This window comes from Toxotes jaculatrix, chromosome 16 (assembly GCF_017976425.1).
Source record: "Toxotes jaculatrix isolate fToxJac2 chromosome 16, fToxJac2.pri, whole genome shotgun sequence".
Lineage (NCBI taxonomy): Eukaryota > Metazoa > Chordata > Actinopteri > Toxotidae > Toxotes > Toxotes jaculatrix.
In genome coordinates, this window is record NC_054409.1 from 21,147,310 (window position 1) to 21,165,528 (window position 18,219).

The following is an 18,219-nucleotide window of genomic DNA, read 5'->3' on the forward strand; positions in this document are numbered from 1 at the left end:
TTGTCTTTATTCCGTCTGTCTCTTTGGTGCATTTTCGGCTTTGCCACTTTTGTCCTCTCTTATCTGCTTGTCTCAGTTGTGTTAGGAGCTGTTGTTTGGAGTTGCAGTGCGCTGGTGGATTTCTGCTACATTAAACCCTGTCGAGTGCGCACAGACTTGTCCCTCAACCCTCTTCTTTCCTCTCTGTGCTGCATTTCATTTCATGCAACTGCAACAACATTCCCCTCCTCGTCTCTCGTCCTTTTCACATTGGTCATCATTTGCTTATTCCCTACTCTATTATCTTTAGTCTGTGCTTTTTGGGAAAACATTTCCTTTACCATCTCTTTATTCTCCTTTTTGTTCCATAAATCCCACTCCTCTGATTCTGAAGTTCACGTTTAACCCCATGCAACACACAGTCATGCGCACACGTAGAGACATAATCTTTTTCTTTCATATTTCAGTACGAGATGTGATCATTTTATTATCAGTTCATTCTGGCATCATCTAATCCATTCGCTCACTTACTCATATACTGATGCTCATACTGACTGCATGAGCTTCTCAAATGTTGGTTCAGTGTTTACTGATGATGATTACTAGCATAGTGTACACACACACACACACAGTATGGATGCCGGCCTGGATGCTGTCCAGAGAAGTAATGTACTTAGTGGTGACAACAATCAAATGCCCAGCTACAGATTTTTTGCCAGTCTGAAGAAAAACAACAGCAGTGCTTTCATTATGCTCATTGCAGCAGTATAATTAGGCAGAGGAAGAGAGCATCTTTCTCCCTCTTTCTTTGGCATCCTTCCCCTCTCCCCATCTCATTTGCAGTGTATCAGCATGATTTGGTGGAGATGAAACAGAGCTCTCAGGGCAATAATGTGTTGTACGGAGCAGGTCTCACCTACCACTGTGCATTATTAAGCTGTATCCCATGCTGACTAGGATGAATTCAATGAAGCCATCAATAACATCTCAGAACTTAATGCCTCTAATTTGGCGATGATTATCAGGCTTCGTGGCATTATCTCTTTCTGTTCGAGATTAAGAATGAGGATTTTATTAATTCAAGAGTAATGCTGTGTTGTTTAGGTGCTTAGGCAGAGGTGCGTGTTTTGAAAAGGTTGATTTGTCCTGCATTCATAAACAGAGTGCTCTTCATTTGCCTCAAGGACAGAGATGGCTATTCAGTTGTGAAGTTCTAGCGCCCAGGCACAAGAGTGTGTTTGTTTTTCTGTTTCCGTGTTCTGCCAGAGTCAAACAAGTTTTGTAAATTGATATCCGAGGTTAGTCCGTCCTGGTACACGAGGTTCCCCAAAGCACAGAACAAAGATATACTCAGTCTTCTGAATGAGATTGGTTTCAGTTGCTGCTTGTGTTAGTTCAACACTCTCATCACACCCTCTCAAATGATGGTGAAAACGATCCTCTCAATCACTTGTGTAGAAAATGTTTGTGAATGATTGAAGGTCAAAACAGGAAAAATAATCGGAATCAGTTTTGCAGTTTTGCTTTCAATTTCCCTAAAATGCAAACAAATGTATTAATTCTATCTAAAATATATGTTTTCAGTGACTTAAAACACCACAGCTGAGAGATGAGAAGATGCACCTGTTGCTTGTTAACGAGATCATATGCTGTAATAAAGTTTGTGATAAAATTATGTGATGCATAAATTTCTCCCTCAAAAAAAAAAAAACTCCTCTGATCTGTTTAGATTCAGCTATCAGCAGTAAACACAGTCCCTCAAACAAATTGAAGAAAACTTTGCAATTGGAGGCTCCATTATAAAATGCTAATGTGAATTTAGCTTTCATTTGGCCTTGGTTTCATGTCTCAGCTCTGCACTGTTAGAAAACTGTCTGCTTTTTATTTGCTTCCTTTATGGAGCGAATGCATCTCTTGCCCTTATAGGAAATGGACAGTGTGTGAGATTTACTCTGTACCCAATTATACTAGTGCTGGGCATTAATTTCAGTGTATTATAGTGAGTTTTTCCGTGTACTGTCACTCTGATCACTTTACTATTTGTGTAATTTGTAGCATAATCATCCACCGAGCAGTTCTAGTGTTGTTGACACCTGCCCAGCTGGTGGGGTTTGGTGACTCGGTTGATGTTTAACCCTGCTGGGCCTTCTGTGAGCTCGGGCGAGCATTGGCCAAGGGTCTCCTCTCTTTCATTCTCTCCCGGGTAATGAGTTGTAATGGATAGGGCCTTGGGCGTGACAGGAATGCCGAGGGCCCCATCAAAGCAGCACCGTGCGCATCCCTTTAAAGAACTGCTCAGTACACATGCAAACACTCATTTATTCATTCATTCCTCTCTTTAATCTAGTCTGGTCACAGGCTTCGCACTTATTTATCATGCACCAGTATTATAAATATTAGAAAACGCAAAGCTTCCTTGAAGAATCATTGTTTGTGTCTGATTTTAAGGTATACATGATTTAATGAAAGCTATAGGGATGGAGTTAAAGCATATGATGAAAGAGGCGCACATGTTAGCGTTTTCACCAGATGTTAATTTATTTTGGTGGTTGATCTCTAAAAGGGTGGGAAGCTCTAAAGATTATAAATTATAAATTAGGAAAAAAATGAAAACATTTTGACCAGAAATAAATGGGGTAGGACATCCAAATAATTTCTGTATATATTGGCTACACACATACACACACACGTATAAGAGTCCAGTGGCAGTGACCATTCAGATGATACTCAGTGACTCTTAACAGACCCACTAAATTACCATGGTGATGACTCCAAAGGCTTTTTCACCACTTTCACTTTACTGACGGGCCTCTCTGCCACTTTATTGCTCACCCTCCAATTCACTCATTTCCGTGTGTGTGTGTGTGTGCGCGCGTGTGCGTGAGCGTGAGCGTGAGAGTGCGTGCATGCACTATGTGTAATCTTGGTGACGGGGAGTACTCCAGGGTTTTTATTCTTCCATGGATTAATAAAAGCCTATACAGAATACTGCAAAAGTCAGGAACAGTGTGGATCTGACGCAGTGTAGTATTCATTTCACTGCACTTCACCCGAACTGACTTACAGGGAGTAGATGGCAGTGATCCGTGGTGTCTTGACAATATTCATGAAGCCAAAATTAATCTGCGGGGAATGTAAACTAAGACTTAAATGTGTCACTTCAGACAGTGTCAGTTCTTCTCTGAGTACAGTGAAGAGGGCCACACAGAGTAAGGACTACGTGGTAACAGGTGATATGAGGAGCAAGACGATCCTAACTGCATCCTAACACAGCAGAGTCCCAGCACTTGGAGGAGGGAGGGTTTTTAGGTGCCAGTTACCATCTGCCTAATCCGTATCTTCGGAAACTTTGTAAAAGGCAACCTCTTTTCAAATTTCGACAGCTTGATCAGCATCATCCTCACTTGAGTTTCTGGGGATGTAAGCCAGCAGTGACTTGGATTGCTAAATTGCAGATCACAGGCAATCTGGCCTTCCGTCCACCGGCCCTTTTGACCCTGCATCAACTGATCCGAGTCACATCTGGCTCGTGTCCCCAGCAACTGAACTCAGCGTTATGCTTAGCGCTCCTTTAATATAGACTCTTTTAATACAGACAGGCCAGCCTTTCAAAATGCTCAGTGTAGTCAAATGTGTGTGCAAACTGGCAAGATGAAGGATAAAGGAATCACCTGACTACCTGTCAGACGGTGTTACCTTGTACAAGCCAGTGTACCGTCTGTTCACAAGACTTAAGTTATTTATCTGTCCCTAAAATCCATCAATCAATTTACACTTTAGATTTCTATAAATTTCTATACTATAAAGTGTATTAAGAAACCTCTGTGTGATCGAACACCTCAGACGTTGATTCAGTGGTGATGAAGCTTGATGGGTTCCTGGTGTGCTTCATTATCCACCACTTACTCTGCCTCCTCCAGACGCTGCCTCATCAAGGTCAGACTGTGTACGGGTGGGTCTGTACCGAGGCTCGGCCAGTGTGACCAGTACTTTTATTAAGTAAATACACTGACAGAAAGGAAGCGCAGGCAGGAATAATGTCATCTAAAAGTTTTTCTTTGTACTCATTATCTGCTCTTTATTACGTTTCTATTCTTTATTATTTAAATCTTTCAGCCTTATGACATTGTTTTATTCTTAATTCCTAAATGAATGTTTCAGTCTTAACTTCTTTTCTGCGCATTAATATAAACATTACATCACATATGTATAGCGGATCCACTCACATTCAACTAGCATTTAATAACTCTGACGACATACCATCCATAAATACTATGTTAATAAAGTACTGGTGCTGTAATGTTTATCTGAAATGGCTTGAAGTGAATTAAAGAGAAGAGAGAGAAACTGACATATGTAGCTTAACAGCAGCACAGCTCTGCTGGTGCAGTCTGACCTAGTTAGAAACAAACATTTTAGTACCAAGGTGTCGAGCTGTCTGTTTACCTCTCTGCCTGCTCATAGCTCCTCCTTTGAGCACAAGGATGGGTTGCCACTAAAGTCAAAGGTACATTTCAGCTCACAGTATGCTCTCCTGTCACTCGCGTTTACATTTACAAGAGAATCGTTATAAAAATATATATATATATTTTAAAAAAAGCTTTTTTTTTTTTTTTTTTGCCATTGACTCGAATCAGACACAGTCTATCACATGGGTTCCTACAGAGTGATGCCCATTGATGCATTCTCTACAGATGGCTGTCAATGCACTGCATTGCATTGCTCACTGCATGGAGAAGGGACAAACACTGAAGTGAAGTGGAGATGAGATGGCGCCAGACAGAACTTTAAAAAGGCTGTGTTCTGTGAGTGCTGTCATTCTAAGCTGGATTGTGTCTGGGTCAGACTTTCAGCTTTTTCATTGTGTTTTAACCAGTACCTCTTAAATAGCTCCCTGCAATCAGACTGCACTCTCATCCTCCCTATTACAAAACACAGCATGTTATTCAGATGATTCATTCAAAGAGTTTTGAGCTTGTCATTGTTTACAAATTTGTTGCACTTTACCATAGTGCACATGACAAAGGTTTTGCAAGTTGCAGATTGTGTTGTTAGACTATTTTTATTATTGTTATTATTATTACTGTCAGAGGTGTTTGGAAAATGGTCATTTTTAATAATTCAGTGTTTACATAAGGCTCAAATATTTATATCTGATTTGAGGGCAGCGGCTTGGATATAAAATAACCCACACTTAATTTCATTGATGGCTTAAATCACAAACAGCTTTAGCTACATGTACATTTACACATGTTGCGTCAACTGTTTGCACTTTGACAAAATATTGTTAATCAAAGCTGCTGTGATAGGACATTTTCCTTTCACTAAATTTGCATACACTTTATGATGAGTTGAATTGGGAGACTAGTTCATGGATGCAAAGCACTGTTGATAAAATTGGATCCCATTGATTTTAGATGGAGTATTGATGCTGGCGGTAGTGGTGGTGGGGAAGGTGGTGGTTCAGTGTTGGCATCAGCTGCAGGAGCTGGAAGCAGCGTGTTACAGGTGCAGCTAATTGGTCTGATAAAAGGGATCGTGATTAGTGATTGGCTTATGTGTGGGAAGTGAGAGGGGTGGTAGCTTTAGGCTTACCTAATTGGATTAAGTGAACCAGAAAAAAGTTGCTCCTTAGATTTTAAACCGATAGCATGATAGAGGGAAACGGTAAAATATATGAATGGACAGGAGCCAAGAGGAAATTACAAATGAAGAAGCATTCCTGATAAAACCTTCATTAGGCTGAATTAAGGAAGAATAAAAGGCTGCTCTTCAGAAGCAGCCACACAGAGCATGCTATCAATACAGTTAGGGCTGTGCTTCCATTAACAGTGAGAAGAGTGAGTGGGGCTTTCCATCAGAATAATAAGTAGTGCAGTAAAAAGAATGGCTCCTCCACCATCGTACAAAAACATTCACAGTTTTATTCCAGTGGAAGGGATTTTTTGTTTTAATCACATACTGTGACTGTGTGCCAATCTTATGTGCATCATTCAGTCTCAGTCTGGTTCTTACACTCCACAGAAAGATAATAAGTGAATGTACTGCAAATATGAAATGTCTTTTTTGCAGCAATCTATGCTGATAAAACCCGGGTTTGTGGGTAAATGTATCAGCCACAGCAGGTCTGAGCCAACACAACTGTGTTTTACAAGCACTAATAAATTAATGGAGTCATGTTCTTTCACCTTCGTAGAGTCACACATTTGCTTATTCACTCTTTGCCTCAAATGTGTGTTTAATGCTGGAGTCAACTAATCAGATAAAGACCTTACAAAATAATACAACACAATTCAAAAACACTGTGAACTATGGTCTCAGAATTTACACTTAGATGTTATGCTTCCTCGCTTTGATTGCAGAGCAGTTGCACTGGATTGCACCCGACATTGCTCTCGCTGTAACAGTAAATAATTAATCAATAACCTACAACAGGCTCAGATTACATAAAAGTTATTGTTTGCAGCTTTAAGTCAGTGCAAATGCCGTTACAGTTGAGTAGTTTTATTTCTGCTAAGTCTTTGGAGACAGGTTTTACTGACCCTGCAATCACTGTAATAATTTACTCTATAAAGCTTTATTCGTTTACTGTGTTAGCATGCCGTACATTAAGTCCTGAAGACGACATCTCTGTGATTAAAATGCAGACCTTACAGATTTTGACTAAAACAGAGTGAAGTGAGAATCTATTAACTTTAGACATACTCTAAGTGGAACTCATTTATTTGTCAGTTTCAGGAGGAAACAGGTGGCCGGGAACGAGCTACTGAGATACGTTTACCTTTCATGATTTGGTGATTTTGAACCTAACAATGTGCCTGTGACCTCTGCTTTTGTTTAGATTGGGCGTGAACTCAGAGCTCAGTATTTCCACCCTCCTCCACACCCTATTGTGTGGTCAATTGGATAACACAAATACACGTGTGTGTGTGTGTGTGTGTGTGTCATGTGTCTGGGAGAATGAGGGGTAAGGGTGATGTCATATTTGATGACATCATTGCAGACGTGCGGGGAGTGCAGATTAGAGGCTGTGGCTCTTCTGAACCAGCTCTCCACAGCTGTCCCGCCTTATCGGTGTGTCCCGGCCGGCCCTCCATCCCCTCGTGCCAGCTCTGACAGCGTGCGAGCTCTAGAAATAACCTTAAACTCACCCCGACCTCCTCTGCCAGTCTAGCAGTCTACCAATCCTGGCTCAAATTGAGCATGGCAAAACCCTCCCACCCACATTCCAGTCTTACTACCAACCCTTTGGCTGGCCCCCACCGGCCAAGTCACTTTGCCAAAGCTGAGCTCCAGCCTCATATGTCCAGTGTTTTTTCTGTCTGAGCCTCAGCGTGCTTCCTAGTCTACCAGCTTCCCAGAGTCCACTCTCTGGGCCGGGTGGCGACATGCCACCCCCCACCCACCCCCCACCCCCAAAGAGAAATGACAGCACTGGCAACAGAAGCAGCAATAGTGGCTGACAGGGAAAGCAGTACACCTCGCACTAAAATTGACAGGACAAAGAGCACACACACACTCCCACTGGAGCCACACAGGGTGGGGGGGTGGGGGCAGGGCCAAGCTAGGCTGCACCACACACACATACATGTGATCCCCTTCACACCATATGCAGGCTCCTCCCTGCGCAAGGAAACAGAGATGGGAGGTGCAGTCAATCACTGACAGTGAAAGGGAGTGTGTTTAGTTGGAGTTAGTAAGAGGGGGAGAGACAGCAGAGGAGAAAAGGGGACAGATCTTCATCATTCCCCAAATCAGAGTCAGCTTTCAGGGGTTCCCTTGAATTCATTCATGCGGAGTGAAAGAAAACAAACAGAAGAGAGAGTGTCCCGTGTCAGAGACAACACAGGAAGTAGGGCATGCTCTGTACAGGGTGAGCGAGAGAGAGGGTGGGAGAAAGAAAGGAGGAGAGGGAGCAGCAAGAGAGAGAGAGCATTGTAGCGCTTATTCTCCACCCCTTGCCTTAAAGCAGCAGCAGGAGGAAAGAGAGAAGGAGTCAGGGAGAGAAGGAGGAAGAGAACCACAAGTAAGGAAGAGAAGAGGCGAGCAGCAGTCTGCATCGGCAGCAGGGGGGAAAAAATGGAGCTTTGAAATCGCCTCTGCCCTCATCCATCCCTGCCTTCTTTTTTTTTTTTCCCTCCCCTCTTGCTCTGGCTCAGCCTCGGTTTCTCTCTCTCTGCCTGCCTTTGATTGTTCTGTGGAATTCTGACAATGCCTGGTGAGTGTTATCCTGCTTTTCACATGTCACTCGTCGTCCTTTGTGCATTGGTTTGCAGTGGGAGATTAGGTTTTATGTGAATGTGCAGCCACAAATGGAAATGTGGACCCTGTGTCTGGAGGATGCTTCACTGAGACTGTTTACGCTCCTCTGCCTCTGTGTGCTGTTTGTACTCCAGCTGTGCTGTCCTCTTCTTTCTTTGCTTCTCTCTATCAGTGGCAATGCAAGGGAGGTTGCTCTGCTGAGCACACACACACACACACACACACACACATATACATACACAACTCCATCCTGCGTACATTCAAGATACTCAATCATTATTTTATAATTGCTTTTAATTCCCAAAGGGCTTGCATTCAGAGTAGTTCATTTATAATATGTGATAATTTTATATATATATAAACACCAGAGATGATAATGCAGAGAATGGGTTTTGATTGTGACTGTTGACCGTATCCTAAATGTAGCACACAAACCAAACATCACACAAAGCTGGCCTGTGTGACAGAGGGCAGCCAGCTAACACAAATCAGATGACTGGGGCACGCTGTGAGGTCAGCCGCTGATTTTGGCTGGCATCCTCCGTCCAAGTCATATGTTGGAGGCAATTAGCAGTTTCAAGAGAGGTGTGTGGGCCAAGGACAGAGAGTTTTGGAGTCTCAGCAGAGAGCAACAGCTCATTTCATTATAGATGCTTTTTTTTAATATCTGCACAAAAAAAGAGATGAGTAGAACGGCTTTTCTTGGTCGATGGTCATCATTTCATCCAGGCCTCAGGAAGTAACTATTAGTCTATCTATCTCTTATATGAGATTTAAAATACGAAATCTCAAGTCAGTCAGTACAAATTATCATGTTAGCTATGCCAGATTTATTTACATTTTACACATGGATTATCTTAAAGTATTTCCCGATGGTAATTTGACATCCATGGTCCAATTAATGCATCATACACAGTTGGGTGTAAAACATACTGCACATGCTACTTACATGCATGAAATTATTCAGCAGCCACACATCGACTGTAATTGAGTTATTCCAGTTAGTTGAGTTATTCCATTTTAATATGTCTTATTAAGAAGACAAATAAAACACTGAGGCACTGAGTCGGTAAATGCTTCCTGCAACATAATGGGGGAAGAGTTTAGTTAAACAGTTTCCAATGGAGAACAGCATCCAGCCAAACATTTATTTTTCTCAGAGGTGGCTTCACGGGAGAAAGCCATCTTTGGTCTAGTAAACACATAAATGATAGTTTGATGGTTTTCCCTTCTTGTTTACTGCAGTATGCAGATATGTTTGAGTGTGAGAGCTCAGCTGGTGGTCCTCTTGATTGTAGCCTGCTGTTGAGCCCTCGAGAGCTAAACCACGCTTGACTTCAACATATCATGCTACAAGCATTTGTGTCGGTCTGCGTTTGTATGCAGTAACAGTGTGATTCCTTTTTTTTCTCCCCCAGCCTGGGGTACTGTGTCTGCTTGCACGCATGAGCAAATGTTTATGTGCACATTAATAAATGTGCACATACTGTACGGTGATATGCATATGTTTTGAGCGTGTGTGTTTTAGTATGTTGCATCAATTCTATTTTAGGTCAACGCTTTCTAACCAGTCACCAAGACAAGGGATGTCAGAGTGAGAAATAGAGCTGTTAGTCATTCTCACAGCCTTAAACATGCAATTGGAGCAAGAGGGAGAGATGGTTAGAGCGAATGTGGGATGGAGACAAGACAAGCAGTGTGAGAGAAGGGAAACAAATAAGATGACTGAAGTGACAAAGCATACGAGAGACGACAGTCTTCAATTGTTTCTGCTCCAGTATTTTGTGTACTAATTTATTCTGGGTGACTAAATCTCTTATGTAATGTTCACCTTCCAGGTTGTTTTTAATTCCTGGTCTTGGACTGAACTTGTACAATGCAGGAAATTCATTTTTATGAAATTAAACACTGGTGTATTGTGATGTGTTAAATATATATCGTAGTCATTGTCTTGATATAATCTGTGTGACAGGGAAAGGCCAGAATAAAAGCAGAGCTGAGCTTTGTGCAGTGTCTCTCCGCTTCTCCTTCCCATCGCTTCGCGTCATTCCGTCTCTGAGCAATTACTCTGTCAAAGATCATCTCTGTGACGTCCATTGATTTGCTGAGAGCTGATGAAGTGGAGCAGGGCATTTGATCAAACACATGTACAGGGAGGGAGGAGCGGGCCCATGCAATGCCGCGCCCAGGGGCTACTCAACTGGGGGTCAAAAGGTCTGAACCACTGGCAGTTTAGAAAAGGGGGGTAGTGGGGGAGGCAGCCACAGTCACATAATGGACAATGCCTGATGATGAACACACAAACATGAACATCAAAAGAGCAAAAGCGGTTTGCTTAGGACCATTGTGCGTATAAGCGGTTAACTAATAACTAATTTTCCAATGTACTATATATTGCAGTTTTAATACAAAACATTCATGTTTACAGTTTTTTTTTTTGTTTGTTTTTTTTTTGTTGTTTTTTTTTGTTTTTGATTTTGTTTTTGTTTTTAAATCCCCCACAAAGTTTATATTTGCAACAGTAATAGTTAAGTTTCCATAGGTAGTAGTTTCCTTTTGCCGTTGATGTTTAGGTTTTAAATTAGAAGTCCTCCCACTCTGTGTTTTTCAAGTCATTTATTTTGGAAGAGGAGGTTGGAGATGACATCAAGTTTGAATCCACCACCACATTTATCTTTACAGTATTCAATAATTTATAGGAGATTGTGGACATTCTTTGGCAAATTCAAATGTAGCCCAAGCATAAAAGTAAGAGAAAATGACAGGCCTTACATGAAAATGTATTCAGTCAAATGCTTTAAAATTTGTGATGCGTGTCAGCAAATTGGAGGTTAGACTGTTGACTTCAGTCTAGCTTACAACTGTGAATGAAAGATGGTTGAAGTAGGCTGCGTCGAAAACATTCAGTAACATTATTCTAGATCTCCTCAACCCTGCTTGGGAGAGGATGAAAGAGGAGCATATGCTCGTGATGGGGCAGAGTTGTTCGTTGTCAATAATTGAATCACTCATTCGCTCTCTCGTGCCCTGAAGGCCGTAGCGCAGAGTCAATAGGAACAACAGGAGAGGACAGCTCTCAAGCATCAGTCCTACAGGTCTCTCTCAGTCCTTCTGCTCTCATACTCTTTATCTCTGTCTCTATATGTCTCTGTTACAAATACAAGCACACAAGAGAGTGGATGTCACTTTCCCCCGTCTCTCCATCTCTGTGCTTTACAAGATAAAATGGAGGACAAGCTATTGAGGATGAATAAAGGGATTGAGGGAGAGATCTCTAATGCCTCTACTGTTTACCATCTCCTCTCATCCCTCTTCCTGCACCTACCTCTCAGGGAGAAGGCAACTGTCTTTGGATCAAGGTTGATCTTTTAACTTAGCACTTTAACAACTGTTGGCTGAAAATAGTCCCCAACAAATACACTATTTACTCCTGTTTCAGTCACATTAGCTAAAAACTAGTGTCTAGCTGTCTTAGGAAATTACTGAAGTTTTGAAGATGACACTGGTTTGATGAGACTTGGTCGCTTGCAACCCAATTCAGTGCAGTAGAATCAACAGTTATTCTATTTTCCATGCTTCTTATTGCAGTAATATTCATATTCTCTGCTCATGAGTCACTGGAGCATTGATGTGAGTTCAATTAGCTCTTCTCTCGGCCTTGTCAGTCTCTTCATTTTTTTCTCCCTCTGCCCTCCTCTTCCCTGCCCTTGATCAACATCTACTCGTCCAACATGTCTCACCTTCTCTCCATCCACCACCCACCTCTCAGCATTGTAGACTTGTGGAAGCTTGCCTGGAATGTACTGTATCCACTGATTATTTTCCTCTGCTTTCCTCCCTTCCTCCTTTTCTTTACCTCTGTGCAGGCAGGTGGTGCTCTACTAAACAGGTTAGTGGTTAGCAGGGGAATCATTTCTCGGAGGTGAGGCCTCTCAGGGACTGCCTACAGACAGACAGTTAACAGAGAGAGCCCTGTTTCTCCCACCTGCTCTCATGACCCCGCCCTGTTGCTGTACACTTGGCTCATGACCTCCCACAAACCCACCCACACACTCCTTGGCACAATTTGACATGGATTTTTTTTCACATATGTGTGTGTTCATGCATAGTAAGCCTCTCTGAGCATGCTAATAGATATATGATGCACGAAAATGTGTAAAAGATGTAAATAGAGCCGCATGAGTCTCTGAGTACAGATGGCCATTGTTCATTTTCCTGCGAATAATAAAGATCTGAGACGTTTTCTTCATTCCTCTTCCACCACAGTGATTATAAACAACCTTCCATAGATAGAATAGCCTTGCCTTGTCTCACATTATATTTGGTAACAGTCACACTCTAAACAACCCTGTGAGGTATGATATTATCATGACCCTGACCAGAGGAATGAGGAAATCCCCTCGAGTGTTTAGTCTCCAGGCATTGCCTTGGCTTTGTAGTTAACCTTTACCCAGCCATTCTCCAAAACAGCAAGGCATGCAGGTCTGTTTACTTGTGATAAGAGCAAGCAACTCTAATCCATTGCATCGAGGGGAACAAGTACATTAAACCTCCTCTAGTTTCACCTCCCAAATGATACTTAAATTGTTTTGGAGTTGGAGAACCGGTCCACCTATAATGGGGTGCAAAGACCTTTCCGCTGTACAGTTCACAATGACTTCCATTGTTGAAGTGGACGACTACCGCCAGCTACTGTAGAGCTCCACTTAAATCTTTTTACATAATGATGTTTATGTAATTTCTGCAGCCCTGTTGCACGATTGAGCTGAAATATACTCCCATCGCTCAAGAAGCATTTTAATAAGAAATACTGAAATTGGTCCGTGCCAAACTGGACCTGTTTCCATGTAAGCATTTCACAGGAGATGACTGGCGTTTCTGGGGCTGTGGCTTTTTTTGGAACTCAAACATCAGTTTGAATAGAAGCGTCTCTTGACAGCATATCTCAGCTGTGACATCAGTCTTCCCTCACTGGGTCGCCAGCTATGTGAAAACAACCATATGATACATCTGGCAGTGCTTCTCCTCCCTAAACCTGGCTGGCCTCATTTTCTCCCATTCTCCCTCACTCCCTCTTTCTTTCTTTTTTTTAATGTGCCTTCCTCTCATCTTTTTTTCTTTTTTTCTGCCTTTTCCTGGAGTCCCTCTCTCTGGCCAAGGACCCAAGATTTTCCCACAGAGCCTGGTGCTGAAGGCTGAGCTATTGTTTCCTGCTACAGGGAAATGGGGAGGGAGGAGGAGGAGGAGGCAGGCTGACTTCCTGACTGCCAACTTGGGGACTACGTCAGTGTGAGAAAAAGCAGGGGAGATAGATCTAATGATGACAGAGCAACTATGTATCCTAGGGACTGACTTCAGCTAGAAAAATATGGATTTTGCTTATTGCCCGGCGGGTAGCACCTAAATAACTTCATAACAGGCTGTCAGCTCCTTCCCTGTTTGACCCTTTTTGTGGTTTAATTTGTTGTTGTGCCTCCATTAAGAGGAGATGGTAGGAGTCAGTAGCGTCTATTACAGTATCTTAGATGCAGGGTGAGCATTTATTTTGGCCACATTTTATCTGAATACACATTCTAGATTATTATTTTGCAAATACCACAGCACAACTGTAAGCTACAAATGCACATTTGAGCTTCAATTTGCTATAGACTATATTCATCAGGATAAAGTTTTAGCTTTTTTTTTTAATTGTTTCAAGTTGAAGCACCACATCCAACTCTCCAAACTGTATCTTTATAGATCCATGTCATGATTTAGTTTGTCCATTATTTCCTCATGATATAATGTCACACTGGAGTATGGGCAGGCTTGTCCTGAATAACAGCACTGTCTTTTTAAATGGGATGTGGAGAGGGGTGTGTTAGTAGCAGCAGACATCCTTTGGGAGTGGTGTGGTGTAACTCTGAGGGCAGAGGCTCCAGCCACGTTCCCAGAGACTCAAAAATAGTCGGGAAAACACTGAGACCAGCCGCTAGTGAGGAATGCAAGCCAAAGTGAAGCTGTGCGCTCAGGGGATCCAGCTCAGAGAGGTTCAGCTGGACCATGTTTCACATATTCAGTAGAACGTAAGTTTCATTTTGTTTTAATACTTTATTCATGGGGGTGCATGTCGCTGTGGATGGTTACGGCACAGCTGCACAGCTGTGACTTCTGGAAACCTCTGTCTCTGCATCCACCCATGGTTCACAAAGGACTGTGCATTGTGCTTTTATCTACACGGTTTTTGTTCCATAAATGCCATAAAGTACATGTTAAAGCGGAGTGCAGCTGAACAGTGGGAGAGGAGGGTGCTGAGACAAAAACTGGGATACGTTTAGACTTGAACAAGAAAACTATTCACTGCCAGAGGCAAATCTTGGCTTTAGAATGCAAACAACATCTCTGCATTGACAGCATGCTCTACAATTTAGAACCAATTATGCGGTAAAGCTACCTCACCTGTCTAAATCTGGTCTTAATAAAAATGCAACAGTGAAAGCTGGAACAAAAGTGAGAAAAGTAGCGATGGCAGAGATCATAGGCTAGATAGTTTCTGCCATCTTAAGTTTTGCCATGTTGCGTGGGAAGAAAGTCTCTGCCCTCTTTTTCTCCTTGTGAACTTGAGTGTTTGCCTGTTTCTTTGTCCAGTGCCACGGGGACTGTTTGAATATTCAGGTCAAGAAGTGAAAAACACACTTCCTCATCTCCCTTACTCTTTTGCACATGTTGTTATCAGTTCCCTCAGCGCTTAACAGTTATGCAAGAGAAAAGACTTTCTTTCTTGTATCTAATTTATATTTTCTTCAATCTCTGCTAAAAAAAAAAAAATTGTGTCAGTTGTGCTTTTGTTCGGTTTGCAGGTTGAGCTAGCTTTGCCTTGCAAACATATATGAATATAGCAGTGTCATGTAAGCCTCTACTCAGAAAAACTTAATTAACACAGATGCACACACCATTTCCATGACCTTGTCGTGCCTTAAGTATCCCCGGCCTCACGGTCACGGCTGAGTCATACCCACTGATATGTGACTGTTTTGCCCCCTAATGGCCTATTATCGTTGCAGTGGTGGTTTGTTGTTAAAGCATACTTATATTTCCACAGCTGTAGTGATTTAATGACAAATCAATCGTGGCTAATGAGGAAAAGCGAAATGTGTAACGCTAAACTTAAAGTAAAGATGTGTTTGTGACTTTGTTGCATGGTTTAAAACTACGGTAAAACCAAGGATAGCATTTTGTAGCGTGATACTTTCTTCTGCTCTTCGCTGGTAAAGTCAGTAAAGGACAGTTTCTCAAACCACTCTGACACCTCGCCACTCTTCAGGGTCTAACAGTGAGGATTGCTGTATGGCCTGAAGCCAGATGATAAATCAGTTAATCGGACAGACATTGGCCCAATTAGGCCAGTGTTTTCACTGGCCCCAGTCTCGCTGTGGTGATGCTATATTATCTTTGCCTTCGTCTTCCATCCCATTCTTCTCCCTGCTGTGTTATTTTAGTGCAGAATTAATGAGCGTGTTGAGCGGAAGTGGTGGTCATAGGTACTCTGAATTACAAAGTAGAAAGTAAAAGGCTGTTTCCTTTGTTGTGAGCGCTGTTCTTAGGTTTAAAATAATGAATCAGCCCTGACCTGCGCAGGTTATTTGTTGGCAGTTTCAAAGTGGACCGAGTTGGCTGTTTTTTAAAAGCACCTATAATTATCACAAACACATACAAATCAGGTATCTGATTCATTCAGGGCTGATTAATTTCCTCACAGCTTGGATGAATGCAGAAATGCACTGTAGTGCTGGTTACACTTGACATAGTTCAAACGTTTTCACCCTCGATTATCCACATTCTCAAATATTGTTCAGAATTCATTTTGCTCTTCTGTATCACGGGATGCATGTCGTGGCACAAATTTAAAAAATGCACAGTATGCTGTAATGAACACAAATCAATAGAATAAAAATAAAGTACATTTTATTGATTCTGGTTGATTTCGTTTTGCCTCCTGATGAAATAATCGATTTCTGGCCCATGACTTTTCCATTGCTCACACTCAAATAAGGTGAAAATGTACTACACACACATGGACCGTTGACCCCCTGGTCACCCACAACACTCGCTTTTAATAATGAAGTTATGTGAGACAGAGAGAAAGAGGAAGAACTGAGCCCTTGTCATTTCTTTTGCTCATTTGGTTAAGAAATGATTGATGAATAGAATATAGTTGTGTCTCATAAGCCATTTGTCCTGATCCAGGTGCTTCTATATTTTCTTGCTAAGTAGATACCGTATATGACATTACAGTGCAATAAATTATTCATCTGTCATATAAGAGGCATTACTGTACATTTTAAAGAAGGCATTGATTCAGTGTTTAAACAGACACAGACATTTACTGTTCCCTCCCTCTCATTCCTGGCAGATTGTGTGTATTCTATAAAGCCTTATTCAATCATGATGTTTTTTTTTTTCTCACGTCACATTCAGTGCATTGTTTAAATCAGTATACCAATCACACTGCATTGCTGGGTTCCCAGAAGGCCATTAGTAATTAGTATGACATTTGCCCTTTGGCCTCTGACCTTAGCTGCTATTCAATGAGTCACTCATTAGAGCGACCTTTGACCTCGATAAAATTTCTCTGTCATCTGTCATTTAGATTGCCTCACTCCCGATGTAATTACTGTGAGCAAACCTGTGGACAAACACGCACACAACTCTACTCCCACACATATACATTCATTTTGGTGTAACAAAGTCATTTTTACTGTAGAAGCTACATTATTTATTTGACTCCTGGCTCATGAAACTCTACTGGGAAGAGAAATAAGATGAGTAAGAAGGACGTATCATGTGTCACATCCTGCCAAACTTGACACAGAAAAATACTCATGCTCATGAAATCACTGCAAATGTTAAAAAACTAAACAGTCCTCACAGATCATTGCAGGTAATTGGCATGCTGTGTTCTGCAGCTGCTAGTGTGATCGTCGGTGTCCAGTGGTTCTCAGCCAGCTGTTCTGTTCTCTGTCATTCAGCGCATGACCTCAGAGCCAAACCCCAGCCGGCTCACTCCAGAGCAGCTTTTCATTGCTCCATATTGGTCCCCCCGCAGTGAGTGTCCTAGCAGATGTTACACTGAATTACCTCCCAGCCTAGCAGGGAGGCTGCGCTCTCACTGTAATCAAGCTGTGCAATGCGTGTGTCTATGCATGTATGTGTGTTCCCAGACAGCCTGGCTCGGTGGCTGCGTTACCTCTTCCAACAGTTGTTCTCCAGCCACCTGATCTCAGTTACCAGCCAGCTTTTCCCACAATGAAGTGTGTCTGCCAGTGCTCTGACTCAGGCATCCCTATAGACTTAAAAAGGGGCCTGGTGGAGCTGATCATTTAGGAGATACTAAATGTTAAAGCTAACTCCCCCCTTTCCTGTGTGCCTGCATGTGTGTCTTTAGAGAGAGGGGGGGTGTGTGCGTGTGTTTGCATGGGTCTCATTCTTGTCTTTAAAAGCTTCCTTCCTCCCTGTAAATGAAAGGCCATCTTTGTGACGAGCTATTCCTTCTATACTTTTAGCTAATGTGTGTTCCCATCTATAGCTCAGTTCCTATTTTTCCTCACAAAAGTGGTCACACCATAGCTTCAGTTTTTTTTTTTTCTATCCCCTCTTATTTGGTGCAACGATGCCTGAGGCAGTGTCTCTACTCTTTTCTCTTCCCACTATGTAATCTCCCTTTTGTCTTGTGTGCATTAGACCGCTGGCAGTGTAAGAGCCTAAAGAGCCGACACTGTCAACCAGTACAGGTGCTGCAGAGCACTAATGCACTGGATATAGACCATCAACAACTTGACGATGTACATTTTCGCTTTTTTCATTTTGTGGTCATCGTGATTGCTTCCATAGCCATATAGCACAGCCAATCAGGGCTCACTGAGGTCATGGATGAATTAGCAGAACAGAGGGTTAGTGGTAAAGGGAATGGTAGTGGGGCCATTACAGTAGCTTCTGCAT

General features: G+C 42.2%; 1 protein-coding gene across 10 annotated transcripts in view; it reads left to right on the top strand.

The window, feature by feature from the left end:
- The window catches only part of dab2ipb (DAB2 interacting protein b), a 114,790-nt gene that overhangs the window by 58,596 nt on the left and 37,975 nt on the right, over window positions 1-18,219 (top strand). The window contains exon 1 of one of the 10 annotated variants that reach the window (XM_041058836.1): window positions 8,126-8,197. The exons of 8 other annotated variants lie outside the window; for them this stretch is intronic. Coding sequence is in view for 1 of the 2 variants with exons in the window: in XM_041058835.1 (XP_040914769.1) it covers window positions 14,284-14,306 (23 nt within the window). In the remaining variant the exon portion in view is untranslated. Of the gene's footprint in view, window positions 1-8,125; window positions 8,198-14,179; window positions 14,307-18,219 lie in introns of those variants that run through there. One more of the 10 variants, XM_041058835.1, reaches the window with a different exon arrangement.